Here is a 17,693-nt window from a genome sequence, read left to right on the forward strand (position 1 = left end):
TAACATTCAAATGCAGCAAAAGAGAGAACAAAAGACTGAGGAAATTGTCATTTACATGGTGCCTGCATTCAATGTGGTAAAAATGGTCTCGGAAGACAGAGAAGATGGAAACAAGCTGTCTGAGCTGAAGGCATTGATTAAAGTACTAGGAGTAAAAAGATGATTCAAAATAGAAGATGCAAAGGAGGATATATATACACAAAAGAATTGACAGAATAGACGACAGATTAGACAAGCTGCTTCAGCATGTAAAAGACCAGGAGATACGTTTAAGCAATAACTTTGATGTAAAACATAAAAAATATCTAGCAAGAATTGATGAAAAAATACTGGAAAATATGAGCAAAATTGAGAATAAAATAAGAGTACTTGGTGATCACCTGAAAGAAGTTAAGTAAATGTTTATGACTTGTATTAAAGATGTTGAACAATTGACATCTGCCGCTAACTAAAAGCAACTGCTGTAGAATCAGAATGCAAAGTGCATAGATACATATAGAAGGAACAACATCAGAATCGAACTTCTCCCTGAAAACCGTGAAATTCATAGCTGAACTATTTTCTAAAATAATTGGAGAGGGCTTTTATCAAACACTGAGATCTCAGCAGCTTATCACAGGTAGTGGGGTGATTGGAAAATAGAAGATGCAAAAGAGGATTGCAGGTTCTGCAATCAGAATTTAACCTCTTGATAACAAAAGAAACAGAACACCTCATTATTAAATCATATCATTACTATGAACAAGAAGAAAAAGCTAATAAGATCTTAGCTCAACAAATCCACAAGCAGAAATTTCGTCTTGCAATAACAGAAATTATTAGCACAGATGGAGATAAAATCATTGACGATAAAAATATAACGCATACATTTAGAGAGTACTATAACTTCTTATATTCTACTCAGTTTAAAGAAAATAAGATAAATCTAATATACACAAGCTTCCTCTGTAATTGAAATAAAATCTTGCTGTACTTCTTTATATGCCCTTCTTTGTGCCCCATTATATACAAATTACCATCAATATACCAGTAATTCAATTCAATCACACAGAATATGGAACCAAAGCAGAAAAGGCAGAGAAGCTTTTATCTGTTGCACCTCTACATGATAATCACCATTCTCTACCCTCTCAAACCTACACAGTAATATTAATAATAATAATAAAATAATACATTTTATTTATATAGCGCCTTTCCCATGCTCAAGGCACTTACAGAATATAATAAAGAACGGCAGAATATACAGTATATAGCATTATACAAACCAGATAAATAAATAAAGAAGATTAAGACAGTAAATTCTGAAAAAAAAACCAGACAACATAATTGATGGTCTAGCACACACATACAGGTTACATTGGCATCTTGACAGAGAAGTAAACTGAGAGAAAGGTAATAAAGTCAAGTAGAGCTAAAAGCCTTCCTGAACAGATGAGTTTTGAGTTGTTTTTTAAAAGAATTCATGGAGTCAGCTGACCTGATTAATTTTGGTAGGTCATTCCAGAGTCTGGGCGCTATACAGCTGAAGGCCCTGTCACCCATGGAGTGTAGATTAGTGAGGGGCACAACAAGATTACCAGAATCAGAGGACCTTAGTGGGCGGGCAGGCACATAGTGATGGAGGAGGTCACTGATGTAGTTTGGTGCGAGGTTATTTAAAGCTTTGTAGGTTATTAGTAGGATTTTATATTCGATTCTGTAGGACACAGGGAGCCAGTGAAGACGGAGCAGGATGGGTGTGATGTGCTCGCTGCTGCTGGTTCGAGTAAGGACTCTTGCAGCTGAGTTTTGAATAAGCTGGAGCTGTGATATAAGATTAGAAGGGGCACCTGCCAGTAGGGAATTACAATAATCGATGCGGGATGTGATAAAAGCATGGACAAGTTTCTCAGCATTAGAGAAGGAGAGGAAGGAGCGAACACGGGATATGTTACAGAGGTGAAAGTAAGAAAGTTTCTTAATGTGATTTATGTGGGCGGAATAAGTGAGGGAGGAATCAAAAATGACACCAAGATTTTTTACAGTAGAGGCAGGTCTGATGAGATCACTGCCAAGATGGACTGGGAAGGAGCTCATTTTATTAAGTTGCATTTTAGTCCCAATTTGCAGGAGTTCAGTTTTATTGCAATTTCATTTTAAAGAGTTCTGCTCCATCCAGGTTTTAATTTCACTAAGGCAGGTTGTGAGCTGAGAAAGCTCTGATGAAATTCCACTTTTAACATTGAAGTAGAGCTGGGTATCATCTGCATAAAAATGATAACCCAATCCATAACTACGGATAATATGGCCAAGGGGAAGCATATAAATACAGAAAAGCAGAGGACCAAGGACAGAGCCCTGAGGGACTCCTTGTGTGACTGGCACGGAGTTGGATCTGCTGTTGCCAAGACTAACAAACTCTTGCCTATCAGTCAGATAGGACTTGAACCACTGGAGGGCAGTGCCAGAGATACCCAGCATGTTCTCCATTCTGGACAGTAGGATGTCATGTCTGACTGTGTCAAATGCTGCACTGAGGTCTAACAGAATTAATATGCTAGTTTGTCCAGAGTCTGCTGCCATAAGCAAATCATTGGTTACCCATAGCAGAGCAGTTTCACAGCTGTGCCGTGCCCTGAAACCAGACTGAAAGGGTTCCATCAAATTATTAGAGGTTAGGTAATTGGTGAGTTGGGAAGCTACAACACGCTCAAGAACTTTTGACAGGAAAGGTAAGTGGGAAATAGGCCGGAAATTGTTAAGATTGTCAGCATCAAGGCCAGACTTTTTTAACATTGGGGTTACAGAAGCAATTTTAAAAGTGAGCGGCACGGAGCCAGTGTCAAGGGATGAGTTTATTATTGTTGTAACAGTCGGGATTATGGCATGAAGGCAGGATTTAAGTAGTGTGGTGGGGATGGAGTCCAGTACACAAGTAATCTGTCTCATCTTACAAAGCAAGTTATTAACAAATGTAGATGTGACTGGTGAGAACTTAGAGAAGGAGCTGGATGGAGTGAGAAAACAGGGAGAGATATAAACAGATGATATATTTATGTTAGTTGAATTATTTAGATCTTTAATTTTGTTACGGAAAAAGTGGAGGAATTCCTCACAGACTTCAGTAGAAGAGGTAGTTGGACCAGATGCGGGTTTGAGTAGTTTATTAACTACAGAGAACAAAACCCTTGGGTTATCATGGCCACTTTCTATTATTCTGCCATAATGGGTGTTCTTGGCAGAAGTTAGTGCTTCTCTGTAAGCTCTTTGGTGGTCAGAGAAAGCCTGGATGTGCACGGTGAGGCCAGTCTTACGTGACATTCTCTCAAGGCATCGGCCAGCTGCTTTCATTATACCAAGGAGCTGAGCGTTTAAAGGAAACCTCCTTATGTTTTATAGGAGCTGTTTTATCTAATGCTGAGTGAAGGGCTGTGTTATAGTGGTCAACAAAACTATCTAGTGTTGGTGGAATAGGTGCAGACAGTAAAAGATCAGAAATGGATCCAGAAAGGATAGAGGGACAGATATTTTTAAGGTTTCTGTAAGAAATTTGTCGTTTACAGGTAAGAGGTGGGATAGGTAATGAGACAGTGAAAAATACTGCTTTATGGTCAGAGAGTCCCAAATCAGTGCTGTAAATGTTGGCAACAGATAGTCCAGAAGTGCAGATCAGGTCCAATATATGACCGCCAGAATGGGTTGGAAAATCAACATGTTGTGTCAAGTCAAAACAGTCCAGTAAGGACAGGAATTCATTTCTCAGTTTAGATGTGGGGGTGTCAATATGGATGTTGAAATCACCAAGAAGCATAATTCTCTGAGAGTAAGAGCTTAGGTGGGTCAAAAGTTCAATCAGATCGGATAAGAAGGATGCATTGTATTTTGGGGGACGATAGAGAACAATGAGTGAGACAGGACCCATCCATCCATCCATTTTCCAACCCGCTGAATCCGAACACAGGGTCACGGGGGTCTGCTGGAGCCAATCCCAGCCAACACAGGGCACAAGGCAGGAAACAATCCCGGGCAGGGTGCCAACCCACCGCAGGACACACACAAACACACCCACACACCAAGCACACACTAGGGCCAATTTAGAATCGCCAATCCACCTAACCTGCATGTCCTTGGAATGTGGGAGGAAACCGGAGCGCCCGGAGGAAACCCACGCAGACACGGGGAGAACATGCAAACTCCACGCAGGGAGGACCCGGGAATCGAACCCAGGTCCCCAGATCTCCCAACTGCGAGGCAGCAGCACTACCCACTGCACCACCGTGCCGCCCGAGACAGGACCTGATTCCGTTATTAGTTTAAGACCCAGGCACTCAAAAGACAATGGACAGTCAATTGGAATTCTTTTAATGTTTAAGTCTTCTCTGATAATTACTGCCAGCCCGCCGCCTTGTCTTGAGCTGCGAGGCTCTGAGTGGAAAGTGAAACCAATTGGAGTCGCCTCTGTGAGAGACGCAAATTCGTTTGGTTTTTGCCAAGTCTCCGTTAAACACAGAATATCAAGTTTGGTGTCAGTGATGAGTTCTGACAGCACCAATGCTTTGCCATTAAGAGACCTCAAGTTAAACAGTGCAACATTACATAATGAGGCTTCTTTCTGCACAGAGCCGCAATCAGGGTTTATTTCCACATAATCCAAATTTGGCACACCGACAATTCTATTTCCAGGGTCATGAGAAGGACGGCGTATTCCTGAGCAAAATGTCCACTGTGATAAGAAAGAGTCAAAGACATCATAAAGATTTGGGGCAGCCATCCGTATATTGTTTTCCCAGCTGCAAAAGTTGATTTTGAGTAGCACATTGTGCATAGAACAGAGTCCAGAACAGAACTGATTGCATGGAGACAAGAAGGCGGTTTTAACTGATAAAACGGGAAATAGCATCATCGGCGCCTGAATCGGAAGTGATGTCTTCATGACCAGAAGTGATATCTTCCTGCCTGGAAGTGGCATCATTGTCAGTGCCGGAACTGGAAGTGATGTTTTCTTGACCGGAAGTGGCATCATTGTCGGCACCGTAAACCAAGTAGGATTTCCCGAGAATGGTCTGCAAGAGACTGAGACAGTTAGCACACTCTGCCTCCTCCTGGTCTGGCGTATAATTACCATTTTTTAGGCCCTTTAGCTGTTTCCCGTGCACACGTGTGTGACACCATGTTTACAGAATTTTATATAGATAATGGCTTTGCATCTTATGAACCGTTACGCTTTAAATATAACTTCCCATCAGCACTATTTTTCCACTACTTTCAAATCAGAAATTATGCTAAAAGGAACCTACCCAATTTTCCATATCTCCCACCATTTCTATTCCAGAAGAAATATCGATCAGTCTTGAAGACTCAGAAAGCATCTCAATAATATATAAAAACATATTAAACTCTCTTCCTTTCAAAGATCCTAGGGTACGGTGGAGAAAAGATCTTTAACTTTTAATATCTTAAAAAAGGAATGGAAGGCAGCCATACGTTAGAATGCACTCTAGCTCCATATGAGCAAAGCATCCAATCATTCAACTTAAAATCTTTCATCAATCACATTTATCTTGTTTAAAATTGTTCAAAATGTATCCAGGGCAAGATCCAGATTGCAAACCTTGCAATCTAGTTCCAGCCTCACAGGGTCACCTGCTTTGGACATGCACCAAATGAACATAATTTTGGACAAAAATCTTTGAATGCCTATAAGACAGCCTTGGTGTGACAATCACTCCTGCCCATTAACAGCTGTGTTTGGTGTGCTATCAGATGAGCTTAAAGTGGAGGACAAATTAATTGTAATTGACTACAATAATCCCTCCTCCATCGCGGGGGTTGCATTCCAGAGCCACCCGCGAAATAAGAAAATCCGCGAAGTAGAAACCATATGTTTATATGGTTATTTTTATATTGTCATGCTTGGGTCACAGATTTGCGCAGAAACACAGGTTGTAGAGAGACAGGAATGTTATTCAAACACTGCAAACAAACATTTGTCTCTTTTTCAAAAGTTTAAACTGTGCTCCATGACAAGACAGAGATGACAGTTCTGTCTCACAATTAAAAGAATGCAAACATATCTTCCTCTTCAAAGGAGTGCGTGTCAGGAGCACAGAATGTCACATAGATAGAGAAAACAATCTCTAGCAAACAAATCAATAGGGCTGTTTGGCTTTTAAGTATGCGAAGCACCGCGGCACAAAGCTGTTGAAGGCGGCAGCTCACACCCCCTCCGTCAGGAGCAGGGAGAGAGAGAGAGAGAAAGAGTTTGTTTTTCAGTCAAAAATCAATACGTGCCCTTCGAGCTTTTAAGTATGCGAAGCACTGTGCAGCATGTTGTTTCAGGAAGCAGCTGCACAAAAGATAGCAACGTGTAGATAATCTTTCAGCATTTTTAGACGAGCGTCCGTATCATCTAGGTGTGCGAACAGCCCCCCTGCTCAATCCCCATACGTCAGGATCACAGATAGTCAGCGCAAGAGAGAGAGAAAAGTAAGCAATCTAGCTTCTCAGCCATCTGCCAATAGCGTCCCTTGTATGAAATCAACTGGGCAAACCAACTGAGGAAGCATGTACCAGAAATTAAAAGACCCATTGTCCACAGAAATCCGCGAACCAGCAAAAAATCTGCGATATATATTTAAATATGCTTACATATAAAATCCGCGATGGAGTGAAGCCGCGAAAGGTGAAGCGCGATATAGCGAGGGATCACTGTATACCACACTACTAACACATAGACTTATCCTGCTGGAAGAATCCCAACCCCCCTTTTATAAGTCAGTGGGTAACTGATGTTCTATACTATTTGAAATTGGAAAAAATAAAATTCTCACATATCTATTCAAGACTTTTGTAAAATATGGCAAGATCTAAGGAGTAAAATTTTAGAATAAGTATTTATATCGGGGAAAAGAACATTGTCCCTTCTTTATTGTTTTTAAAGATTTGCTCTTGCTGTGGCTATCCTCTCTTTCTCTCGGGTGGGGGTTGAATTCTGTTTTGTTAAGTTCAGCTTGATTGTATGTAATGTTATCTTCTTTGTTGTATAAGTTAGACTTGATCATATGGAATGTTGTTTTCTTCAAATAAAATTTAAAAAGAATGTGATTGTGATTGTGATTATAATGATGCTTCCACTATTTACCTGCAAAGTGTTTAGGAAATGCTTAGCTGTATTAAAAATAAGCAGCATATTACAAGAAGGGCTGTTGTCAGTTTTTGCTCTAGTTCCTAACTTGCATTAACATAATCTGCTTTTTTTATTTTTTCTCTCGTAGACACATTTTGGAGGAATCCTCACAGACTCATTAATCTGACATCAGAAACGCTTGATACACATTCTTCAACATCTTATAACTTTGTAGTATATCTTATGCAAAAACCATCCAGTAAGCACAGATGCCAAAACTCTCACGTGCCCATAGGTGTATCTATTTACAAGGTTGGAATTTTAAAATTTGTGCATTTATTGTTGCTTTATTTGTCTGTCTGTATAAAGTCTTAACTGGTTGTGTTGAAATTTTGGCTTATTATCATAAGAGTTAAAATTGTGTAAAGATTAAGACCAAGAAAGTTAGAATAACTTAAAATGCTTATTGGTTTGACATTGTTTTGTATTAAATTGCATCCTAAGAGATTAGATATAGAAAACTGAATAATCAAGTGTCATTGGAAAATGAGGCAAAAAACTAAAAAAGAGAATAATATATCATGTAATGTACTAAGTAAAGATGGCTTTCAAGTAAATGGAATGACATACAGTGGTACCTCTGGTCACGACCGTAATTTGTTCCAGAACTCTGGACGCGACCCAAATGTAATTTCCCCATAAAATTGTATGTAAATACAATTAATCCGTTCCAGACCATACGAACTGTATGTAAAAATTTTTTTTTTAAGGACAAAAATAGTTAATTATACCATAGAATGCACAGTGTAATAGTAAACTAAATGTAAAAACATTGAACAACACTGAGAAAACCTTAAACAACAGAGAAAACTAACATTGTAAGAGTTTGCGCTTGACCCTTACGAACTGCTTGCTGTAAACACTTTTTTTATGAGTTTTAAGCATAGGGAAAAAAATTAAATGCCACTTCTCTTGCAAAACGTTTCACACCATCCTCTACTGCAGGCATGTCAAACTCACTACCATTGGTGGGCCGCTACAACTACCATACGTGCGTCAGCGGGCCGTACTGTAATAAAAACTATTATACTATTATACAAAGTTACTGTAGCTTTCTTTCCAATACTGAAAACTTTAAAAAATGTAACACTTAAAGTTTAAAGTTTAAAGAAAAGCAATTTATTTCCATGCAGTCTCTACATAACAGTGTAGAATTAGAGTCTTAACCTCTTAGCTAGGTCCTTATTATATTACTAGGCTCACCCTCCTTTTAAGGCGACCGACTTTTATCCTCAATTTGTGTGCGCTCCATGTGTACATCAGGCATTTAAGTGTAGGGAGTGAGAACATCAAAGTGCCCATTCATAACATCTCCCGAAAACCTAAGTTTTTTATCCCCTCGAGTGCCTGTCCAAACTTGGGAGTGTAGGATTCCATAATAATATACTTGAAACTCATAGGGGAACAACTCTCCCGCTGTCATTAGCTCAGAAATGGTACCATAATTTTGAGACTTTCACATTTCAGTGAGATACTGAAGCTCATTTGTATAAGAGATTCCTGACGGCATCATTGTAAATGGCTGAAACATGTCGTACAATGTCAGCCGGAATCTGTACTGCTAAAGACGGAGTTTCATGCACTAAATAAGCTATAGATGAGAATAAGCAAGCACCATCTCCCCTGATATTTACTACGCGGTGAGGCATTTGTACTCCATCAACATTAATTATTTCCAGAGACATAATTTTGTCTATTTTTCCAGCGCATTGCGCACAAAAGCAAGGGAACGAAGGGAGCATCACAACTCTGCTCACATCGCGACGCTTCGTACCGCAAGCCACAAGTAGTAAGTCTGTGATAAGCGAAATACCGCTACGCTTTGCACTCACGGGACGGAAGGACAATCCCGACCGCTTTTATATATTGTCTTGATGATTGATATTCATTATATTATATTCATTGCTTATATAGGAGCCTTACAGTGTGAGATTTATTTCTTTTGTCCCGACACTTGGCATCTCTTGTTAGTAACCAGTTCGTCAATATCAGGCTTGAAATCTTGTGCAGCTGCAACTTTTATGAGGGATGAAAGGTGCTTGACAGTAAGTCTTGAGCGATGTGGGGTTTTGGTAGCTTTCATTAACAAAAACAGTTGCTCACAAAGGTAAGTGCTTCCGAAAATAGACAGTACTCTCGATGCCAATTTACGGATCTGCACATACGATGGTGGCAGGTAAGCATACAAGCCTGGCACACCAACTTCATTGTATTTTGCCTTCAGAATAGAATCTGACTGCACTTCAAGCAATTCCATTTGGATATTCTCAGGCGCATTCTCAACGTTGTAAGAGAACAGCGCAATGCCCTGCATGTTTGTGTGAACTGAAATCACGAAAATGCTCACTGAATTCATTGCTCAGTAATTCAAGTTGGAAAACAAATCCTCCACAAATCAATTTTTACTTTACTAAGTTTACTTCAAAGTTTATATTGTAAAATAAGCCAATATGCAAAAAGCCACCTGACCTACAATAATTTTACAAACTCAAAATCACAAAAATGTTAATAAACAACTCACCAACTTCTCGCGTCCACTTCAGATCTTCAGCTGTAGTCTGCACTAACTGTTCGTTACAATACTAGCACAAAATTACATGAAATTAGACCAAAAAAATGTGAAAATATGCGGGCTATTACTACTCGTAATGGTCAGTTCTGCCCAGTGGCCAGTCTCAGCAACCCAGTCAGCAGTGTAGCCTTAGCAGGGGCGGCTCTAGGCTCGTGGCGGCCCTGGGCAGAGAAAGAATCAGTGGCCCCTTCGCCTGGCAATGTCAATACGGTATCTTATGCACGGCGGATGGCCGCATCCGTTGCGGACACTGCATAGCCGCCTCATGCTCATGACACGCTTCTATATACGCGTGTCCGCAACTTGAAAACCAAGTGGCGGCCCATGATATTCTCATTACGGCAGAACGTTATAATACTACATATAGCTTACTGCTCCGACTCTAGCGACATTTGTAAATACAGTGTACTAATTAACAAGAAACAGAATGTTTTTCGGCCACATTGCCGTCAGCTGTGTCGTTATTTTCTCTTTCTGTTTTATATTCAATATATATTGGCGTGGCGGCCCCTGGGATTTGGCTGCACTGTGCAGGTGCACAGTTTGCACATGCCTAAGGCCACTCCTGCTGCAGCCTAGCACTTCAGTTGTGACGCTGCGGCTCATTAACTTTGGTCAAGGCTCGTGGCTATACTAGCAGATGACGTTTCCGGTACCGTAATGCCATGGGAAAACGCGCTTTTGTCAGAAGGCAGAAGTAAGAAAAGTCAATAAGTAACACCGAAGATGCAGAATACTGTCGTTTGTGATTGAATCAATCATTTTGTACAAGTTCAATGCTAACTAGGATCTGTCATGCAGGCCGCACAGATTTCTGTTGCGGGCCACATGCGGCCCGGGGGCTGCGTGTTTGACATGCCTGCTCTACTGACTTTAAATTCCTCACCTTCACCACTAAAAGAAGGATTTTTTTTTCAGCAAATCGCCATGAATCTTCCTGGTTTTCTCACATATGATCGGCTCGCTTATGCTATCTCCTGCAAGTTGCTTCTCGTTCAACCACACTAGCAACAGTTTTTCTACCTCTTCCAGAACTTGAGGCCTCTGCTTGGTTAACATTATAACTCCTTTTGCAACATCAGCTGCTTTGTTAGGCCCTGTATATGCAAACAAAAGAAAATGGGAAACGGAGAATGGCAAATCATTGGCGTGTACGAACACGCATAGGGAAACTGGCCGCCAGTGTTTTTGTTCGCCACCAGAGCATGTGGTCATGAACAGATGCAAAATTTTGGCAAACTTTTTGATCGTAACCCGATTTGTACGTGTTCGGAAACGTTTGTGACCAGAGGTTCTACTGTACAAGGAAGAAGAGAAAAAACCCTAATGAGGGTCAATAGATATTCTAGGTGTGGTTGCCCTTCACTGGTTAAGGCAATCTCTAGCTGTTCATTTACTTTGAAGGTAACATTATATAATAGACAGAGAGAGAGATTCTGACTTGATTGTGTTCTTCTGTAATGTAAAATAGTGATGGGAAAACTGGTCTGTAAGGCTGGTCTTAACATGGTTACTCAGAAAAATGTGTTATTGACCAGTTATTTTTTAATTTTGAGAGAAGATGTTCCATCTTGTTGCTTCAAAATATGGCATTAACTGAAATCAAGCTTAGTCATCATTTAAGATATAATGGAAGTTTCTTCTTTGCAACATTTTACATTTGAAAAGATTTGCAATTATTTTAAAGCGCTGAAAATTCTTTTAAGCATTATGTTTTAAATGGTAGTTGAAACAAGACGTTTTGACTTCCTTGAGTAGAAATAGGATGTATATTCCGTGAAATATTATTTACTTGTTTTAGTGCTCCTGACTTTTCAGGTCTTTCAAGATATCTCGTGAACTCACACCAGGAATTGGAGCATGTTGGCACCTGTTTGTGAAAGGAAAGAATGCTCTTGCTACCTTTCAGCAAACAATTAAATTCATATAAATAATGACATGTTGACAGTATCTTGGATATGATACAAGAAATAATTGTACTGTTTATTGTGTTAAATTTGAATCACTGCCAAAACTTTTATAATCCTCTTACAAGTAAAATGTAGTACTGACAATGTTAGGTTACCATCTGTATAAAATTCTGGTATAGCAAAAACATCCTTAAAAAAAAAAAACTTAAAAGGTCCATAATCCTGGCTGAAAATGACACTCTAGTAGAGAAAAGGCTGGTTTCTGAAAACCTTACCCAAAGATTAGAATTTTAACTTGAGCAAAGGTGGAACAGGTAACAAGGAGACATGAATGGAATGAAATGCTAATGATATTCAAAAAATTTTTTAGATGTGATAGCCTTACTAACAAACTTTACTCAAATATTTAACCATCATGATATAGCTACACCTGCAAATCTGGATGAACAAGTCTGAGTTAAATAATAGATAATAGGTGTTGATGCTTTTAATACTTGAGCGTTTTTAGGATTTGTTGTTGGATTATTTCAAAGTTTTATCACCCTAAAGCTAAAGGTTTTTCAATTTTCAGTTTTGTTTATCGTAGGAATTATGCATACTAACACTGATAAAGACATTCTGGCTGTTAAATACTGTAAATATGGGTCCAGCAAGAAATGTCTTTTGAATGTGTATTTTTGTCTGACATTGGAGTTGGCTGGTGTAGGAGCACAACTAAAGCAATATAATAGAGATGGTAAACCTGCGGAAGTCTTTAGTAATAAGAGAGAAAATATGACACAGGCAATGAAGTGGCAATTCTTCAGGCCAATCTAGATGGTGATGCCACTAGTGAGTGTTAAAGCTTGTTGCATAGTGTACTAGAAGTACAGTGAACAAATCCCATAGGGTCAAAAGAGTTGCAAGAAGAAGAGAGATGTTAGGTGAGAACTAAAAGTATCCATAACACATGGGGGGGGGGGGGCAATGTTTTTTTTCCCAATTTTGCTTTGTTACTCTGTATAATCACCATATGTGTTTTATTGGGTACAATAAATGTGCTATTATGGCAGGTGTTGAAACATCAAGACAGTATACTCTGTCTGCACATTTTAAAACTGTAAAAAAGAAAATTATACTAAAGTAGTGTATTTTCTGCCTTGATTTAGAGTTACGCATAAATGTGGCACCCCCTATTTTAGCATGCAGTTAACGAAAGAATGTATGGACCCTGTAGCTAACGGCTTTGCTACTTACTATGATTTTATTTGCTACGGAAATATATTCAGCAGGCTTGTATTAAAAAAAAAAAACACCTTAGAGTGTTAATGACCCACCTAATATTTCCAACTATGAAAATCACTCATATACAGGTACATCAATTTTATGCACAATGAAAATTGGCACACATTAATTGGTTGATTTTTATAGTACACCCTCAACCAAAATTAAATTTCAATAACCTTATTAAAACTATGAAATGTGTAAGTTGTAATTACTGTTGAAAGCAAACTTAACCAAAGTGTTTTGTTTTCTTTCCCCTTTTCAGGTACCATCAAAAGTAAGTACTTAATTTTACAAATTCAATCAATCCTATTGGATTACACTTACTAGGGTATTTCTTTTGACATATATTTACTTTTTTTAGACTGATATCCAGGAAGATGATTTCACTCGTGCATTCTTCCATGCTAATTCACCTGTTGGCATGGTCAAATGTGATAAAGATATCCGGGGAGTATCTGAAAGGTTTCTGCTGGATCCTGGAATGTATTTAGTTGTACCCTTCACTTCAGAGAAAAATGTCTCAGCAGGCTTCATTTTGTCTCTTTTCTTCAAGACTAAGGATAACATAATGTAACGTGTAGTTTGCTGAAACGTATTTCAAACAAGATTGAATATACTTTTCATTTTATTTTATAAAATTGGTTAAGGGTATTGGAGTAAAATGACAAATGAACAGAGGAAAAAAGTTTATAGTGACAAATGCATGCAGCTACTAAACTTCCCTGGAAGTTACTTTTATTTAGTGGAAAAATGTTAAACTTTTATAAAAATGATATAAATGAAATAAAGGTGTTAAAAACCAAATATAACTTGAGGAGTCTTCTGCCCGTTTGTGTGTGTAGTTATGCAGCGAGCTATACACTCCTTTAACAAGGCACTGGTGATGTTCAGGCATTTAATGAAAGTGGTGTGAAACTGTAAAATAACAAGCAGTACCTATCAGAATTTGTTAACTTAATATACATTGTTCTTTGAAAATGCCTTTAAATTTAATACAAACTACTTTGTTATTATTTCCTTATGAAATGGTATAAATATTACAAAACATATTCTTTAGCAGAATCTGCTGCTTCATATTCAAATGCATAAAAATAGGCCTGAACAATCATATACATATTGTAGTATCCCTTCCCAGGTGGGCAAATAAAGCTCGCAAGCAAGTGGTGGTAATTGTCCAAAAAAACTGGACAAACAAACAAGCACAGAACTCAAAACCATCCCACACCACGAGTTAAACACACTTTTCTTTTACCTGAACCTCCTTTCCAAAATTCCCTCCTCCCCAGCATCCAAGAGGCTGCTTATTAAGAGTGGCAGTTGTGTCTCTGCCCGCCCCCTTTCTTTTTTTAACTTTTTAGAATACACCGCCTCAGTGGCAATTTCTTTCCCCCCCTACTAGCTCCTCACCCCCGAGGACACTTCAAAATGTAGATAACGAGCTGGTAATCGGATGACTTGTCCGGGCCGCTCAGGACGTGTGACGTCGTCTAAAAGGCGTTTCTCTTCCTACTGTCTCCAGCACCGAATCAGGGTGCTCTTGATTTACATCCCGGTCGGCTGGCGCCTCGATTCTTTCATCAACACCAAGCCTTCCCCGTTAAGGAACCAACCGATCCTGATGAAGAAACACCCGACGTCTCCTTGGGGACATCTGCACCCAGTACACCATTTCACCCATGCGCTCGAGCACTTGGCAAGGACCCACCCACACACTGTCAAGTTTGGGGGAGCGACCTACTCGGTCACCGGAAGAGTACGGGTGTTCCCTGGCTCTGATGTCATAATGCTGCTTTTGGGTAAGGCCAGCCTTGTGCAGATGCTCCTTTGCGAACGCGTGAACCCTGTCGATTCGGTCCTGAAGACAGTGGGCATACTCTGGTCCAGACTGCTGTTCTCCCCTTTCCGGTGGCAAACCATATTCGAGAGAGACCGGGGTTCTCAATTCCTGGCCCAGTATCAACATGGCAGGGGTGCATTGCATAGACTACTGCACCGCTGTCCGGCATGCCAGGAGAACCAAAGGCAGTTGTTGATCTCAGTTGCATTGGTCCTTCTTTACCACCATAGCCAACTGAGTCGATAAGGTATGGATGAATCGTTCGGCCAAACCGTCGCTCTGGGGGTAAAGCAGAGTGGTGCGCGTTTTTCGAATGTGTAGGAGATCGCACACGATGAAAAACTTTCAAAATTACGCCCCTGGTCTGAATGGTGTTCTAGCAGCATGCCAAACCTACTAAACATGCCCTCAACCAGGGCAGTAGCCACGGTTTCCGTATCTTGGCTAGGAATAGGGTATGCCTCCGGCCACTTGGAGAAATAGTCTACCCCAACAAGGATGTACCTATTCCCCTGATGAGAATGGGGAAAGGCCACAATATGTCTATCCCAACCCACTTCATAGGCAGACCAACTTGATATTGTTGAAGGGGGGCCACTGATTGTTCGGAGGGTCCTTTTTGCCTGGTGCACATATCGCAATGGCGGTAGTGATCTTCAACATCTCGTCAGCACCACCCCCAGTAAAACATCTGTCGGAGCCGCTTCAGCGGCTTACTGACCCCAAAGTGGCCAGACCCCACACCCCCATGCACCAACTTAAGAACATCATCCTGTGTCCCCTTTGGCACTATCACCTGCCAAGTGACCTCTCCAGTGGCAGGGGCTCGCCATCCTGTCATCAGCACCCCATCCCGAATGGCCAAATTGTCCCACTGAGCCCAGAGACCCTTAACAGTCATACCCTTTGGGGCTACCTCCTCCCAACTAGGTCGGTGATTGTCTGTCACCCAGGCTCTAACTTTCTTTATCTCTGGATCCTGGTTCTGCCAAAACCCCCAATCACATTGTCCCTTAGACAGCGCTAACATGGAGCAACTGTGTCTCACCTCCCTTGTTCGCTCTCGGTCTTCCTGACAGCGGCAGTAGTCACAGTTCGTCTGAGCACACAGCGTGTGGGATAGCGCATCTGCATTGTGATGTTGACCCCCCCGGCAATGTTGGATTTCAAACTGAAACAACTGTAGCCATTCCAGCCACCTTGCCACTTGCCCCTCTGGCTCCCTAAAAGACATCAGCCATTGTAAGGATGTGTGGTCGCTGCACAGTGTAAATGCAGTCCCTTGTAAGTAGTGTCGAAAATGCTGGATCGCTTCCACTACTGCCAGGAGCTCTCTGCGTGATACAGTAGTTTCTTTCTTCTCTGCTTAGGGCTCGGCTAAAATAAGCAACTACTCGTTCTCCCTGGGATTATGACTGTGACAAGACAGCCCCTAGGTCTATATTGGTGGCATCCATGTCTAAAACAAAAGGCAGGGCAGGGTCAGATGGGGCCAAGATGGGAGCCTGGCATAAGGTATCCTTCAGGGCTTGGAAAGCGGACTGTTCTTCTGCTCCCCAACGGAAATACTGACCTTTCTTTGTTAGCCGGTGAAGGGGTGCAGCCACCGTAGCAAACCCGGGAACAAAACGGCAGTAGTTAGGATGGCAATACAAGGAATCCACAGATTTGCCGTACGTTAACTGGAGTCGGCCAGTCACGGATAGCTTGAGTCTTGCTGTCTTCTGTGGCCACCCCCCTTTCACTTACTCGGTGCTCCAAGTAGGTGACTTCTCGGTGCAGCAATTGGCACTTATCAGGGTGTTGCTTAAGTCCTGCTTCCCGCAATTTCGCTAGTATGGTTCTAAGGGAGTGCAAAGCAGCTTCAAACGTGGGTCCATGTGCCATCACATCGTCCAAATATACCAGGCATCTGGAACGAGGGACGCCCGAGAGGACTCGGTCCATTAGCTGTTCAAAAGTTGCTGGTGCATTGCACAATCCGAATGGGAGCACTTGGAATTGCCATAACCCACCCCCGGTCGAAAATGCAGTTTTTTCCTTGGCTTCCGGGGCCAACTCCACCTGCCAGTAGCCACTTCTTAAATCTAGAGTGGAGAACCAACACGACCCAGACACCAGATCAAGGGCCTCATCGATTCTAGGAAGCAGATACTAATCTTTTTGCGGAACTGCATTCAACCAGCGGTAATCAACACAAAAACTCCATTCTCCTGATTTCTTTTTATCCAAAACAACAGGGGAGCACCAAGGAGAATCTGATGGCTCGATAATTCCAGAATTCAACATCTCGAGCACCAACCGATCTGCCTCGATCTGTCGTGCCAGGGGAATGTAACATGTATGTAATTTGATCAGGTGCGCATCTCCCGTGTCGATGTGATGGTGGACGAGGTGAATTTGGCCAGTGTCCTTAGAAGAGGTGGCGAAACAGTCTCTGAATTCCTCCAATACATCCTTAAGTTGTTGTCGCTGAGGTTCCTTTAATACCTGGAAGCTTCTTTTCATCGCCCACCGTTATTGCTCAAAGGGGTGGGGGAGGCTCCCAGTTGATTGACAGTGTGGGGAGGCAGTCCTGACTGAAGCTGACAGCCCATCAATTGAACTGATCTGGAGGTGCTGAAGGAACCCCAGCTTTTTGAGTCAGAAGCATAGCTGGAGTTAAGAATAAGTGGCTGATCTGGATCTGTAGACACTGGAGCGAGTGGCTTGAAATTATAGCAGTAACCTCAATCATAAATGTAACCAAAACTTCATGTGTGATCTTCCTAGGTCCAAACTGGAAAAACATGGAATCTAATATTTGCTATGTGATGCCAATCATTTGTTCCCAACTACCTCCCATATGTGAGGAGTGTGGAAGGTTAAACTGCCATGTGCATCATTGATCTGTAAGATAAATGTTCACTTCATTGTTGTTGCAGGCATTAGAGTCTATTTGTA

The 17,693-nt window shown here is 41.1% G+C and overlaps 1 protein-coding gene and 1 long non-coding RNA gene across 2 annotated transcripts in view; both read left to right on the forward strand.

Moving 5' to 3' along the window:
- The window catches only part of LOC114649336 (calpain-2 catalytic subunit-like), a 135,022-nt gene extending 127,525 nt beyond the window's left edge, over window positions 1-7,497 (forward strand). The window contains exon 11 of the mRNA XM_051924274.1: window positions 7,254-7,497. Within this exon, the coding sequence (XP_051780234.1) occupies window positions 7,254-7,480 (227 nt within the window). The 3' untranslated portion in view covers window positions 7,481-7,497. The remainder of the gene's footprint in view (window positions 1-7,253) is intronic.
- Window positions 7,498-9,196: 1,699 nt separating this feature from the next.
- Window positions 9,197-13,722, forward strand: LOC127526990 (uncharacterized). Its single transcript, XR_007934356.1, has 2 exons — window positions 9,197-13,187; window positions 13,275-13,722. It is a non-coding gene; the product is annotated as an uncharacterized LOC127526990 (long non-coding RNA).
- Window positions 13,723-17,693: the final 3,971 nt, after the last annotated feature.

The sequence above is a fragment of the Erpetoichthys calabaricus genome, chromosome 3 (assembly GCF_900747795.2).
Source record: "Erpetoichthys calabaricus chromosome 3, fErpCal1.3, whole genome shotgun sequence".
NCBI classification, from domain to species: domain Eukaryota; kingdom Metazoa; phylum Chordata; class Cladistia; order Polypteriformes; family Polypteridae; genus Erpetoichthys; species Erpetoichthys calabaricus.